The 12,808-nt window shown below is 40.1% G+C and overlaps 1 protein-coding gene across 2 annotated transcripts; it reads left to right on the plus strand.

Annotated features, from left to right (window-relative positions):
• Window positions 1-121: 121 nt before the first annotated feature.
• On the plus strand, window positions 122-12,045 carry UBE2I (ubiquitin conjugating enzyme E2 I). 2 transcript variants are annotated; one of them, XM_066560782.1, is made up of 7 exons: window positions 122-228; window positions 4,126-4,204; window positions 4,393-4,476; window positions 7,134-7,206; window positions 8,367-8,476; window positions 8,649-8,728; window positions 11,388-12,045. In XM_066560782.1, the coding sequence occupies exons 2-7, from the start codon at window positions 4,139-4,141 to the stop codon at window positions 11,449-11,451; spliced, it is 477 nt and encodes a 158-aa protein (XP_066416879.1). In that variant the 5' UTR covers window positions 122-228; window positions 4,126-4,138; the 3' UTR covers window positions 11,452-12,045. The 2 variants fall into 2 exon arrangements, with proteins under 2 accessions (XP_066416879.1, XP_066416878.1); XM_066560781.1 differs by lacking the exon at window positions 122-228 and adding an exon at window positions 459-559.
• Window positions 12,046-12,808: the final 763 nt, after the last annotated feature.

Raw genomic sequence — 12,808 nt, forward strand, 5'->3', positions numbered from 1 at the left:
GCGGGATGGAGGCGAACTGAAGACCGCCTTCCGTGCCGCCTACCGGCTCTCTGATAGGCCCCTCCGCAGCCGCGGGAGCCCCTCAGAGCCGCGGCCCCTCCTCCAATCAGGCTCGGCTGGCACAGGGGGCGGGGCTCGGCCCGGCTCGAGTGCGGCCCGCCAGACCTGCGCGCGCCCGTCGACGGACCAGGCGTTCTTAAGTCGCAGGCGGCTCCCACGGCGCCAGAGGTAAAAATTGATTCAGCTTTCCCCCGGAGCTGGCGGGAGCGAGAGGCACGAGGAAGTTCTCGGCTTTGGGGTAGCCCCGCGTGGAGTTTTTCTGGTGCTTCATACTCAGGCATTGTTGGGGGCACCTCTGGGTCCTGTCTCGCGGGGATGCGTAACGCGTGACGATAGGATCACAGACGGATCGGGCCGAGGGACAGAATAGCGCTTTCGCGCTCCGCGCCGAGGCGAGAGGGAGGGAAACTCCGGAGTGGAGACAAAGCAGCGGGAGCGGGAACATCCGGGTCACTCGCGCGGCCTCGATCCGGGACACGCGCGGCGGCGGCGGCTCTCGGTGAGGCCTGGCCGGGAGTGGGGCCGGGGTGGCCCCGGGGTCGGGGAGCGGAGCGGGGCTGGGCCGGGCCGGGCCGGGCTGGCGCCCCTCACCTGCGACGGGGCGGGACGGGACTGGCGGCCACGGGCGTGCGGGCCTGGTGGCTCCTGCCTTGTGGCTGGGCCGCCGGCGCAGCACTGTCCGCCTGAGGCTCTGAGCACCCCGCAGGTCTCGGTGGTGGCGGGCGGAGGTCACCGAGCAGGGCGTGGAACCGCTTGGCCTGCGCGAGCCGGTCCCGCCCCGCCGAGTATATGCCCGGGAACGTCGGGCGGGCCCGCGGTGCCCCGTGCAGGCCTTGGGCGCTGCCCCGGCCCCTCGCGGGGCTGACGGGACCAGCGGCCCTCCGCGGTGGCGGGCGGTGCTCGGCCCTGTCCGGGTACTTGGCCGTCGAACACGGAGTCCATCGCCGTGCGGCATCTTCTGTTGTTTTACGTGCGACTCCGGTCGACGCTCGGCCTCTTATACCTTTCTTTTGCCGCAAGCAGAGGAGACTTTCTATCCTAGTCCAGAGTTAGTGTGCTTTGATTAAAGCTCAGACCGTGGCTTTCTCCACCCTTCTGAAAAATAAAGTTCGTATAGTTCAGGGCGAACTACTTCGATAATAATGTCTTTCTATGTTAGTATTTAACCTGTAAAGTAAAAATGTGAGGCTAGCAATCTTAACGTTTTGGGGTCTTTTTTCTTGCTGCTTGGAACCAATAAGTCGTACTGAAATTCTTGAACCTCAAAGAGCATATTGCTGATGTGTTTAGAGAGTTGTTTGTGGTACGGGATTCTTTGCAAGACGAGCATTTTGTATGTGAAAGTAGGTTGTTCCACCCCATCAGAACGTGTAAATGGGTAAGATATTCTGTAATGAGGCACAAAAGTTTGCGTCTATGATGAGCATAATGGTTTTATTCTGTCCTTTTTCTAACGTAGGCAGTAACAGCAGCAAAGGCAAGCTGCTGAGTAAATTTGGAAGTTTCTGTTAACTTTGAGTTGATGGCAGTAAAAGGGACATTACTACCTCTTAATGGCAGGGGGGAATTTGGGGGATTAAACTCAAAACGTGAAGACTGGTGGCTTCGACTTTTGTGGTATGTGCAAAAATAGGATTGAATAGACTTCCTCTGGTGCAGAATTCTTTCTGGTAATGTAGTACATTAATAGATAGGGATATAGAGAATTCATATTGACAGTTTGTTAGCAGATTTTTTTTGAGGGGATGCTTAACTAATGGGATCTTAGTTTGTGAAATGAGATTTCAGTCTTCTTGTTTAATATTTTCTAATAGACTGATGAGGTTCTAGATGCTTGTCTGTTCTCTTCGATGTAACTGAAGTCTGGAAACCAGATATGTGAAGCCTGTCGTCTCTCATGTGCACTGAAATTTTTTCAGAGTTTAACTAAAACAAATGCCTCAAGATTTGGAAACCTATTTGTAGAGCATTAGAAAAATCTTTATTGTATTAGGGCACAGTATAGTGTGTAACAAAAGTAAGTAGGATGCATGGTCTGAAAACTCGGGATTTTTTTTTTCAATTACTTGAAAAGTTACTGATGTTCTGCAGAAGATCCACTGTTTATTTACCTGGTGAGAAACTGGCGTTTCCCTTGAGGTTGTAAATAATTGGTTGTTAGCCACAGGAAATGGAATAAATGTGTAATGCCAACCTTTTGGCAGAAAAGGTAGTTGAGTTTGGTGAACTATGTAAGAATATTTGGATGGTTTATAAGCAAATACGGTTTTCTCAGCCTATGATGGGAAGGTTAGTATTAGTACAGTGGACTACCAGGTACCAAGAGCACAGCTGAAATTCTGCTGTATATGCCGTTCATTTACATCTCTTAAAACATATTAAAACTTGCTCACAACCTACTAAAACTTGCTGCCTGTATAATTTGGTTAAGGAAGAGATTTTTTGTTGCCTTTGGTTTTTGGTGGGTTTTTTTTTTTTTCAGTTTTGCTGGTATTTTTTTTCAATGGCTCTGCATTTCCTGCTTGTGAACAGATTAAAATCTGAAGTCATGTGTACACATTCACTAAGTCCTGCAAGTCTTCTGCCATAATTAAGATAGAGGTGTAGGTGTTGGGAATACTAGAGGAAAACTGGACTGAATGTATGACTATTTTTTGTGTGTGCATGTCCACTGAGTGTGCTTTGTCCCTTTCAAAAAGCTTTATCTGACATTAATTTGGTTGCTACTTTGAAAGTGAATTAGGGAATATGGCCGTCTAGGCAAAGCGGGCTTAAAAGGTTGAAGAACAGATTTAAAATACATAGTGTCCTAGGAACTGCATACATTGCTTAGTCTGGTGTTTTTAAAGATCTACAGTTCATATGCTTATAATAGTAGTAGACTGCATTACTTCTTACAAGTAATCAACATATTGAGTGAAATTCTGCATAATTCTTAACCAGTGTATAAGAGTTTGTTTTAATAGAGTTGAAACAGCACTTTCAGTCACTCTGTGAACTTGTTAAGTGGAAGCATTCTACTCTTCGGCTGTCAAAAAGGTTTACGAGGTATATGTGGATTTGAGAACAAATTGGCCTGACTTCTCCCATTGCCAATTATCATCTCTTATTTAAAATGTGTGAAAGTGCAGTTGTAAGAAGGATTAAAAACCTTCATTGGAATTTGAACATGTGGCTAGTGAAACCCTGAGTTTAGATACAGTTTGACAATGAAAAATAAACTCACTTTGAATACTGTTATGGTGAATGGAGTATCGTCCCCTGAATTTGAAAGCACCACTCGTGCAATCATCCTGTTTAGAACTGTTGTTCTGTGTCATGCAGTAGTGAATGACCTGTGCTCTGCATATTTTTTCTGTAGTTGTGGTCACCATGCTTGGCTACTACTAAGGCAGTGAAGGTGCAGAAATATTCTTCAGTTTATACTGGAATTTAAAATCTGTCTTGTGGAATGAGCTGCTGGCTCTTCCTTAGCTGAGCTCTGTGTTGCTGCCTGTTCCTGCTGTTGTCTAGAAATTTTATAGCCGCATCACTGCAAAACTGAGATGACTTTGTTAAATTCTATATCCCTGTGGCTTTTCTGGGGAATACTGACTTTCAGTGGGAATTTACCCAAAAAGTAGTATTTCTTATTCCCATTTGCCAGAAATAGGAGTAATGCAGATAATTGCCTACAGAAGAAATTTGCCATGCCTCATGTGGTGTAGGAAGGAGATAAACAGAGTGTGTGTCAGTTGCACAAGTAGGAAGTCTGAGCACTTTTTCCATTACTAATGTTGCTTCTGTTGGGGCAATATTAGTAATGGATGGGGTTCAAATATAAAGCAGTAAGGTAAGGATGGAATTTTGTAGGTCAAGTCCAGTTACTTAGAACTTGATGGCATGGGGAAACTTGATGTTATTCCTGATGATAAATTCTGCTGGTTGTGCAGAAACACGTGTCTAGGTTATTGAAGTGAAAATGAGAGGTCAAAATTACTCTTGAGTGAGCAGGGCTAATAAACGTAATGCATTGTTTATGCTATAAGTAAAAGTATATGCTAATAGCAATTATTTTTGTTGTAGAGGGACTCTGAATATGTCTGGCATAGCTCTTAGCAGACTTGCACAGGAGAGAAAAGCCTGGAGAAAAGATCATCCATTTGTAAGTATGAAAGCTACTAAATATCTGACTCTGCAATTGTTTCAGTGTTCTGGTGATGATTTTGTCACTACCCTGATAGGATTAGTAGTGCAAAAAGAAGTAACTTTGTGTAAAGATAAAATATGTCACAAAGTATTTTAAGTACATCTTGTAAAATCCTCACCATATGTCTTATTGCCTTGATTCAGGGATTTGTAGCAGTACCTACAAAAAATCCAGATGGCACGATGAATCTAATGAACTGGGAGTGTGCTATTCCAGGAAAGAAAGGGGTAAGACTTACTGTTCTCCTGATTTCTCATTTATGGTGAAAAGTAATGTAAGTTGCCTATGCATTACATTGACAATTGAGAATTTACCTTATGTATAGTTTAATAATGAAGTTTGTGTCCTGCTGCTACTTTAGAATAAAAAGTGCTGTGGGCTAGGAATATTGGACAAAGTATAGTGTAAGCCTGTTCAACTCTTGGCACTTGGCACCTGAAGAATACAAGTTTTCAGAGGAGTGTTTAAGAATCTTGTACTGAAACTGGAGGTTGTCTTCTGCTTCTTCTTGCTTCTTCTGAAATTATTTGGGGATTTTAATTCTTTCTTCTGGGTCTTCAGTGTGGGACTTTTTTGCCTTGCCTTTTCTACTGCCTTTTGCCAATTTGCCTAAATACCCTTGATGATCTTGTTTTGTAGATTCTCAGAAGAGTCTGTGTGTAGGCAAGACCTGCAGGGTCTGTGATGCTGCCCTAGTTGAATGCTGGACATAATATTGCTGTTAGAGTTACAACTTAGTTTTGGTAGTAATGCTCTGGGCTCAGCATTAGTTAGTTCTTAAAAAAGCAAAAACAAATATTGTAACACAGTCTAAGGAAAAACTCATCCCCTTACCTTCTGCCTGAACAAGATTATTCCTCATAACAGTTTATGTACCTTATGGAGATGTCGCTTGTAAATACTTAGGTAAAATTTATATGCCGTACAAAATCTTCATGGCGTCGCTTTGAAGTTTTGTAAACCGCAAAATGGAGCGAACAAGGCCTTAAAGCTTGCTTCATGTGTACCAGAAAATGTGTCACACCCGGAAAAGATCAGTTAGGCTGATGTGATTCCTGCTAATAAAAAAATTATATTTAACAAGAAGCAGCATGACTTATTCATCTCTATCAGACCAAGCAGTTGCTTTCTATTCCCTTTGTGTTTGGAGGCATCCTATACTGCAGCTGCTTTCCCTGAGACGAGTAGTTGAAAACACCAGAATGCTTTCTTGTCAGCCAGATTAAATATTGAAGTGGCGTTAGTCCTGGATGGGATACTCTGTTCACTTATTTGACAGCAAATCACTTGTTAACTACCTAAAATTTGACTCAAAAAACATCTGCAACTAGTCCCATAATGCAATATGGTCTCGATGATACTGCTGTCATACTGTTAGCCTTAGTAGGGCTTCTGAATGTCTGCTATCTTTCACCCATAAGGTATGTCGCTGTATCAGAAAAATGATAAAAACTTTGCCAACTGTTCTGTTCTTCTGTGTAAATTATTAAAAGTTGTTTGTCTTCCTGTGTGACTGAAAGCAAACAAAAATTTTATTCATCAAAAAGCTCCTATTTTCTAAAAAGGAACTCCTCTGAGAAGGTATGGAGAATGGATTTTTCTAGTTGTTGACAACTGGCTGCAGCGATTTAGAATGAGTTCTTTAAATACACTACAGCAAATAGAATAAAATTCATTCACTTCTGGAAGTGTGTTATCTTATTAATTCCTAGCATGTTTTTCTTCCTTTTCTAGCTTGAGACTTTGCGTAATGAATACCAATGACAATGAAGTGATTTCTCTCTTTTCATGTAGGTTTTTTGGATGTTTTGGTTTTCATTCAGCTAAAAATCACATAGTTCAGATAGGAAATAATAAAGAATTTCCTTCTAACGTGGTCTTCAAGCATGTCTGTCTGTGAGGATAAGATTTGATCAGTTTTGCTTTTAAGATGTGAGACCATCTTTACTCCAGTTGTTTTAAAAAAATCACCCCAACATTTACTTTCATTGCAGTGTTTCCATAGCAAGGGGAAGTTACAGAGAAGTAGCAGAGAAATAAATTTTATAGCTATAAGAATCTTTTCTACATTTCTACACTTATTAGCAGAACTCAGTTTGTCAGAAGATGGGCTTTTTTCTTTATGTGTTTTGTATATTTGAGACAGTCTTTTTCTCTATTGCTAGATGTTTTTTTCTTGTTTGTATGACACTTTTGAATAGTGCTGTCTTATTTGGCTTGCTCTCTGTCATGGAAGCTGCTCCTATTAGTGTCCTTCCCAGTGCTGGGTAGGGATAAAGAGCCTCTTGAAATTTCTTGTAATACAGAAAGATGGAATCTGTGAGACTACATTCTACCAAACGCAGACAGGGTTAGTTTAGACTAGTGAATCTCATTAACTGTAGCAGTAATACAGTTCTGTCCACATTTTTAGTTCATTTATGGTTTTATTAACCACATTCTCATAAGGCATGAGAGAAGCCATTTACATTCCCATGCTTAAGGGATGTGTCCTTCTCCTATCTTCTCAGACTTTAGTGAGGGTACAACAGCCCCTTCCTCGTTGTACATGTATAGTGTAAAACTTCAGCAGTATCCTGTTCTTACATAGTGTGAAAATTTTACTTTTATATGGAATTACTGGTGGTGACCCTGACTGTGTTGATGAGTTGGCATCACTTAGTAGCTGAAGAAAGAAACCCCTTCTTTCCACTTCAGCTTCTTCTACAGGTAGAATAGCTTACCATAGTCTAGACAGTGTGCTACAGTGCAGGACAGCTATTTTCTGCCATTTAGCAGAAGAATGTCTTGTGCTTTGCCTGAGAAGCTGTATTCTTGGTAAGCTTTTTTCCACAATTTTGACTTTTCCTTTCTGTAACCAAAATTCTACATTAACTCTTGGTAGACACCATGGGAAGGAGGCTTATTTAAACTACGGATGCTTTTCAAGGATGACTACCCTTCTTCACCCCCAAAATGTAAGTAAAATTACCACAGGTAATTAAAAATCACAGGTTTATTAGAACAGTGTTGAATTAATCCATGAGGTTCTTACAAATGGTTATTACTTTCCTGCAGTTTTGTTTGATTTTGTTGGTTTTTTTTTTTAAGATACATTGCCTTTTCTTTTTCCCCACCCACTTGCATTTCATCACAGAAAGTTGTGATGAAATCAGCTAAGTGCTTGATATATCTGAATTGGGAGGGGAGGGAGATTGGTTCCCTCAAAGTGTGGCGAAAGCATCACTTGAAATGCTCACTACATTATCAGCTGTCCTTAGAAACTAATACGTAGGCAAGCTTAGACTAAATCCCTATGTTCTTGCTGTTAAGTTGGTCTTCTAAGCTGAGAACTCAGAAGACAGGAACTTGGAAAAAAGGACCTCAATAACTTGAAACTTTTAATCAACTTGCTCTAAAATATGAATCTGTTCTTTTTCTGCTACCATGTATAACTTAGATCTTCAGGTACCTAGTCTCCTTAAGTTTTTGAACTGAATTTTCCTTATATCATCTCAAACTTCACCTATTATAGAAACTTGAAAACATCTATTCCATTGCATGGTTTCTTGGTTCTTGAATTGGCTACCTAGTCTTGTAATTTAAACTTGGTTCCTTTTGTTCAGTGCATCTTGATTTCATATAGGAAAATATGAAACTGAAAAAAATGCTAAGAACTTAAAGTCTTCTTCGTATGAAACTTTCATTATTTTAAAGTGAGGAGAGAAAAAATGAGTGAAGGGTAGTATCTTTCCGTTATGTAGTAGTATGTAAAGCTGAAAAGACAGAATTGTTTTTAAAAGGGTTTCAAGACCTTTTAAAAGGTCTTTATCACAAAGCTACTATGAATTACTTTGTATGTTTCCATTCCTAAACCAAAAGATTACCAGTCAAAAAGACAATGTTGGATTGCCTGGATTGATATCACAGATGTGATGGAGTTCATGTTTTAGGTGCGGGCTGAGCCAAGAAGAAAACTGGTATTAATAGCTCCAGAAAATGGTGGGGTTTTATTTGTGACTCTTTTGCCAGTGTTGGTTTGGGGATTTTTGGGTTTTGTTTTCCCCCAGCTGATCTAACCCAACTCTCTGATCTTCCTCTTAGCACTGTATGCAAGTAATTTCCTCTTCTTTATCAGGTAAATTTGAACCACCGTTATTCCACCCAAACGTGTATCCTTCAGGCACCGTGTGTCTCTCCATCTTAGAGGAGGATAAGGACTGGCGGCCAGCAATCACAATTAAACAGGTCATTAGTTGTACTTGGACATATTCTTAACACTTCTGCTTTGCTTGCTTATCTGATGCAAGTATAAGATGTTCACTGTGTGTACCTAAATTGGTTTCCAAGGGTTTTTCACTGAATCTCTATTAGTAATACCCATAATATATGCCTGTTACTTCTATTCCTTTTTCCATAGATCTTGTTAGGCATACAAGAACTTCTAAATGAACCAAATATTCAAGACCCAGCTCAAGCAGAGGCTTACACAATTTACTGGTAAGTGTCTTTGCATATGAGCCTGAAAGTTGTCATGTTGCTTACAGGTGTCTGTTACTTGTAGTATAACATGCAAATGTTTTTACAAATGACATGGGGAATTTTCTTACCTTCATTACTCTATTCTGTGGAGATGTCTAGATTGTGCTAAACTTGAACAAAATGGTAGCTGCATGGCTGTTAGGCTAGTGGAGCTTTTAATAGCAAAGCAGCAGCAATAAGATGTGAAGGCTCCTCATATCAAGACTTTCATCCTCGTTCTAGACTAACACACAGTCCGTTCCCTTAAAGGCCAAATAGTAACAATGTGGTGTAATGGTATCACGAGACCAGGAGGAGAGGAGACTGAATTAGGTGACAATTCACATTTGTCAGTACAGGAGTAACTTACTTCTGCCCAGTGGTGCACACCTGTAAGAACTTGTGCCTGAAGGACAAAGGAGAGCTGTGGTCACTATAGGAAACATGGCATCTTGGGAAAACTACATTTTCCAGAACAGTAGGTTGAAAAGTACAGAATGCCTGTAGCTTTAGCAGAATGAAGTTTGCATTGATTAGGAAAGGAGATAATTTGTGAGCTAAAGAGACTTTTTGGGTTTCTTTGTTAGTTTGTTAGGTTTTTTTTAGGCTTAGTCTTAAAAGTTTTTCCACCATTAAAAGTGAATATCTGTTCTATAATCTTTAGGGAAGCAAAACATTTAAAACAAATGCTTTTGGCACTGGTAGCTACTGAAATAATAACCAAGGTGGAATTGTGGAATTACAATTCTGGACAGAAGAGGCCTCCAGGAGAGTGCCAAGTTTGAAAAATAACATTTTATGTGACTGTACTTGCAAGCTATGTTAAATGTTTTTTTTTACGGTCCTAGTGAAAAGGAAACATAGGGATGGATAGTGGGTTTTGCATTTAATTAATGGCTTCACTCAGTGTTATTTTTTTAAAGTGCTTACCTAAGGCTTGATGGAGTGCATATGGAAGACAGTTGCAGGAGCCAGGAATGATGAAGAAGGCCTCAATAATATACTTCTATACGTGCATAGATAGTCTGTGTTTTATTCTTTTTAATCACCTCCCACGTGCATGTATATACAAAACCAGTCTTGGCTAGTCTTGTTTCTGTTTAAAGTGCTTCTAGGGGGAAAAAATACCTGTTTAGCTTAAAATATTACAAGATTTTTGTTACTTCAAGTATGTATAGTCTCCCACTTATGCTTTTCATGTTTCTTGGACATGCAGAGTATTTCAGATTATTATTCTGCAGTCTGAGAGTGTCTCTCGCTACTTAGTGAATATCTGGTAGAAGTTAAACAGAGCAGGATTTTGCACACATCTGTAATGTTGGCATAGTTGATAAATACTGCAGTAGATGCACCATTGTACATAGAGGTCTTTTAGTCAAGTTGTTAAAGAATAAACATTCAGAATAAGAATACATATTCTCAGGATTCCTTTGGTACTGTCGTTCAGTAACTTTAGCACTCCTAAGGTGCTAGCCTACTTCCTACTCTTTGCTGTAGGCATTCAGGGTCTCCTATGGAAGGCATTCTTCTGTGTGGATTCTGTGGGTGCCAGACTTAACAGCTAGGCTATGTTCTCATGTGGCAATGCAATATAACTTTGAGGAAAAAATGTAGAATAAATCTCTAAATGTAGAATGTGAATCTCTTCATGAGAAGAGACTGTCTTCAGTCTCTTTGCTAGCAATTGTTCATTGCATGTGACCACAATTGGTTTCATTTCTTCCCCCCAATCTGTCAGGTTCTGAGGATATAATTTGCTGCCTTTTTTTCTTTCACTGCAGCAAGCCTTTGTAGCTGAAAGTAAGTTAAATTTACTGCAAAGCTGTTTGCAAAATCTAAGCGCTCTAAACTATCTCTGGCAGAAGAGTAATGGTTACAAATTCTTGTTTAGCTCAACTCACACTTCTGACGGCTAATACAGAATGGACAACTGAATGTAAATGAATGCTTTACTGTGGTACTACTATCCTTCATTGGCACAAGAACAGAAGACAAAGAACTTACCCTTTTACATCTTGAGTCAGAGGCTTAGTGACTGGACATAGTTCCCTCATCAGTAGCAACTATGCTACACATAGCTGTGTTGAACTAGCTTTTTTCCCCCAAGTGAAGATTAGGATAAACCTAAATCTGTGAGTCAGGGTCTGTAGAGATAAAGGCTGAAATGACCACACCATTGTCATTCTCCTGTTTCTTAGGAGTGTTTCCTTTCTCTCTCCAAAGCAGTAAAGATGATAATTTAAAACCATATGAAGTCCACCAGCTATGAGTGAATTGCTCTCCTCACTTTGTACTGTTAGGGTATGGAATTTGTTATTAATGACCTCAGGTCTTAATGTGAGCGGGGAGTAGAAAAATTTGGATGAACGAGGGAATGTTTGCACATGAGGTACAGCTGGTCTTGAGAAGAGCAGGTGCAAACCCGTTTGAACAGACTGGTACAGTACAAAGTCAGTGCAATCATTTGACAACAGGTGATGGAAGTAACTAGGTGAACAGTACCATACTTGTCCGGAAAAGTCTTTAATTTATTGTAGCGTTTGCCTTCAGCAATGATTTCTGTTTCTTTTTATTATGAAACTAACGCTGTAATACAGCCTCTGATTTTTCCAGCTATAATTACCCTTTCTCTTTTCAGCCAAAACAGAGTGGAATATGAAAAGAGGGTTCGAGCACAAGCCAAGAAGTTTGCACCATCATAAGCATTTGTCATGCAGCATCTTAAAAAGGAAGGGATTGGTTTGGCAAGAACTTGTTTACAAAACTTTTGCAAAATGTAATGTTGCTATGTACAATTAATATCCACATAAGGGGAGGGGGTTGTATGTGTGCCATTTTCCATATTCGCCAGTTGTATACAGTTCTAAATTTGCTGAATTGCCCCCAGTTTTTTCATACAGGGTCTCTTCCTTCAGTCTTTTGTATTTTTGATTGTTATGTAAAACTTGCTTTTATTTTAATATTGATGTCAGTATTTCAACTGCTGTAAAATTATAAACTTTTATACTTCTATAAATTCACTAGTATCTCTAGTTACTTTGCTATCTGATGCAGGCATGCTTTAAAATGTTAGAACTATATTTAGCCTCTAGCTGGCTGTATGAAAAAAAATCATGCCCTCCACCCCCTTCCCTCCCTGAATTTGTTTTTTCTATCTTTCAGAAACTAGGTTGTTATTGCTTAAGAGCCTCTGAGATCCAAAGTTAGCCAGCATCCTTATTCTGCATCACTTTCTTTGTGTTTATATGGCATTCTGTCTGTGTTGCTGTTTAGAGTAAATAAACTGTTTATATAAAGGGCTTTGTTTCATTTATCTTCATTAAAATTATTAAAAGACGGCCATTTAAACGGCTCTGAACACAATTCAGTGCAAGTTGTTTTCAAGGCCTGTGATGCTGCGTTTGCCTTTGGTTTAGATGTTGGCTTCATTTGTTTTGCCGGTCCCTGACCTGGAACAGGTACGTGGCTCGTCCTTGGGCCATGTGTGGTAACAGCAGCAAGTCAATTCTGATCGGTTCCTCAAGCAGAGATCAGTTGCTTACTGTGCAAAATGGGATCAGCATACTGGTGTGACCACGTCAATATAAAAAACGTGAGCTTTGGACTGATATGAACAATAATAGAAGTTGTCCAAGGAATGCTGAGGATTTTCAAATGGTGCTTGTTTATTATTGCTGGAAATAATTTTGTGCCTCTTTCCATATATTAATGCATATAGCTTCTAGGGAAAGGATGTGCACTATGCAATTAGAGTTTCCTTCTGTAAAGGAAATCTGTTAAATTATGTATTTTCATGTATGTCAAGCTCATATGCCCTCTATTAAACTTTCCCTGCTTTTTTAATTCTATTTTAAAGTCAAATCATTCTGCAAAACCAAAAAAAGTGAAAAGCTTTGTTCCATCTGAGCTTAGCTTCCTCAGTGGTTCTATTAAAAAAAGGCTACAGCTCAGCACTTAAGTTAATCTAAGTTATACAGCTCTGTTTCCAGATCTGTTTTGCTCGTCTCCATTTGATTACTACAGCTTAATAATATAAAAGCATTCCCCCAAATTAGAATA

The sequence above is a fragment of the Molothrus aeneus genome, chromosome 16 (assembly GCF_037042795.1).
Source record: "Molothrus aeneus isolate 106 chromosome 16, BPBGC_Maene_1.0, whole genome shotgun sequence".
Classification (NCBI taxonomy): Eukaryota; Metazoa; Chordata; class Aves; order Passeriformes; family Icteridae; genus Molothrus; species Molothrus aeneus.

Coding starts and splice junctions, on each gene's coding strand:
- UBE2I (XM_066560782.1), top strand. CDS start 4,139: ATGTCTGGCATAGCTCTTAGCAGACTTGCACAGGAGAGAAAAGCCTGG. Junction 4,477..7,133: donor CTATTCCAGGAAAGAAAGGG/GTAAGACTTACT, acceptor AACTCTTGGTAG/ACACCATGGGAAGGAGGCTT. Junction 8,729..11,387: donor GAGGCTTACACAATTTACTG/GTAAGTGTCTTT, acceptor TTCTCTTTTCAG/CCAAAACAGAGTGGAATATG.